General features: G+C 44.7%; 1 protein-coding gene across 1 annotated transcript; it reads left to right on the top strand.

Moving 5' to 3' along the window:
* The first annotated feature begins 814 nt into the window (after positions 1-814).
* Positions 815-1839, top strand: LOC136458833 (probable pectinesterase/pectinesterase inhibitor 61). The gene is made up of 2 exons (XM_066458749.1): positions 815-1055; positions 1196-1839. Exons 1-2 carry the CDS (start codon positions 858-860, stop codon positions 1622-1624), a joined length of 627 nt encoding a protein of 208 aa, XP_066314846.1. The 5' UTR covers positions 815-857; the 3' UTR covers positions 1625-1839.
* Positions 1840-2251: the final 412 nt, after the last annotated feature.

Consider the following 2251-nt stretch of genomic DNA (forward strand, 5'->3'; position numbering starts at 1 on the left):
TGTCATAAAATTATAAGGATTTTTTTTGAAATAGATGGTCTAATATAGTAATGTTTGACTTCAAATAAAACTAATGTTATATGTAAAAAAGAAGGAAGGGAGTAGTTTAGGTCCTCTTGGAGTCCAAGCTAAGAAAGGAAATTACCGCCATTTCTCATTGAACTAATATAGCAAATATCATACATGTGAAGGAAAGTCGATAAAAATAATTTTGCATCACACGACTTTGACTCAGTAGAAAAGGATATATGAGCAACTCCAAGAGCTTATATCCTTCCTAATTGATGGGAATGGAAATATAGATTTTGGTGAAAAATATCTCCCAACGAATTCTTTAATTAGATATCCGAATATTGTCATCCTCTATTTCGGATTTACTGCTAACCAAAGATAGAGAGCGGGCTGGCTCTCTAGGGTGCACACAAGATATGGAAAAATTGTTGGACTGTGAAAAGATATAAAGAGCGATTTTTGTTCAAATAACTCTCCAACTAATAATAATTTAAAGAGTGAGTTTAAGAAAGACTTTTGGAGATGCTCAAATGTGGTTAACATTATTTCTGAAGTTAATTTTATTTTTGCAAACACAAGTTTTGTTATCTATATATTTTCTTAAAATTTGGGTTCGTCATGATAAAAACTGCAAGGGTACGGAGTAGGCGACCTACAATGAAGGCTAACCAACCATGGCAACCCGGAAAAACTTATGGCCAACTTTCGCCTGCAGTCAACTCCCGATCGACCTCTTTAGCAGCAGCACAAATTTTGGGATACGAATGACGTCCATTTATAGCCATTTCACGCCCTTGTCTCTCTTGTTAACCTCGCGGTCATTCCAAATCCGAAAGGACCACGCAATGTTCCGATACCTCGCTGCTCTGATTCTCGTCGCCGCCTTGGCGGCGTCTACGAACAAGTCCGTTGATGCCCGCGTGGTCCACCCCATCGTCGGCCCCGACCTCGAGGCCGCCGGCCCATCTCCCGCCGATGACGACGACGGCCGTCGCCTGATCGGCACCACCGGCCACGATGAACTCGTAGCGTTATGCCAACAGGTAGCACATGCATGCAGGCACGAATTTGATCTGTTGCGTAGTATAGACGAATTGCAGTGCGGTACGTAGGGGCTTGATTTCTTCCTGAATGAAGACTTACAAATGTGCATGCACACGCAACGCATGGCATGTGCGTGCAGATGCACTACAAGACGTTGTGCACCACGATGACGACGCTGCCCGGGGTGACGACGCCGGAGCAGCTGCTGGACGCGTCCCTGCGGATCACAGCGGTGAAGGCGGCGATGGCGGAGACGAAGCTGGACGAGGCGATAAAGTTGGGCGGCGCCCAGGGTAACCCTATGATGTCGTCGCTGGAGACGTGCAAGGAGAGCTACGCGTCACTGGTGGACTCCATCAATAACTCGCGGGACACGCTCAAGAACGGCGGCAGCAACGCGGACCTCATGACGGAGCTGTCCGCGGCGGCCACCTACTCCACCGACTGCGAGGACACCTTCGAGGAGCGGCCGGAGCTCCAATCGCCCATACCCGGGGCGCAGCGCCACATCAGCCGCCTCGTCAGCAACTGCCTCGACCTGGCAGCCACCATCAAGGAGCAGCCCTAGACGCCACCAGGCCGCTTGCATGCATGCATTGACGAAAACACGCAGTGCAAGCATGGTACATTACGTACATGTATGTTTATGTGTATTCTTGCTAGCGTACATTGCTCGATCTGTTGTGCATTTGCCATGGGGAGCTTCAGTGCGTTTATAACAGGCTTATGTTTATGTTTATGTTTACTATAATCACTTTCAGAATATATAGGTGTTTTCGGGACTAAGAAATGCAATTCTAGTTGTTGAAGATCTTCTAAGCATGGACAGTACAACCCACCGAGGAGTTTTTTTTATGTGTCTTTCTTAAACTCACGTTCTAAATCATCATTTAGAAAATCATTTGGAAAATCATCACTTTCTCAATCTTTTCACTCTCCAGTAGATTTTCTATATCTTATGCGCACTCTAAAGAGTTAATCACTCTTTATTTTTTACTAGCGAGAAATATATAATGAAGTATGATAATATTTGGATACATCAAATTAAAGAAGTTATCGGAGGACTCCAAAGAAAGATGCATTTTTCTGAACTAACATTAGATTTATTTTGTAGGTTATTCTACCCATTATTGGCAAACACATAAGGTATGCCTTCGTTCCGGTCATACCTGCGAACAATGCCAAACTCATTAAT

This window comes from Miscanthus floridulus, chromosome 6 (genome assembly GCF_019320115.1).
Source record: "Miscanthus floridulus cultivar M001 chromosome 6, ASM1932011v1, whole genome shotgun sequence".
In the NCBI taxonomy this organism is placed as follows: Eukaryota; Viridiplantae; Streptophyta; class Magnoliopsida; order Poales; family Poaceae; genus Miscanthus; species Miscanthus floridulus.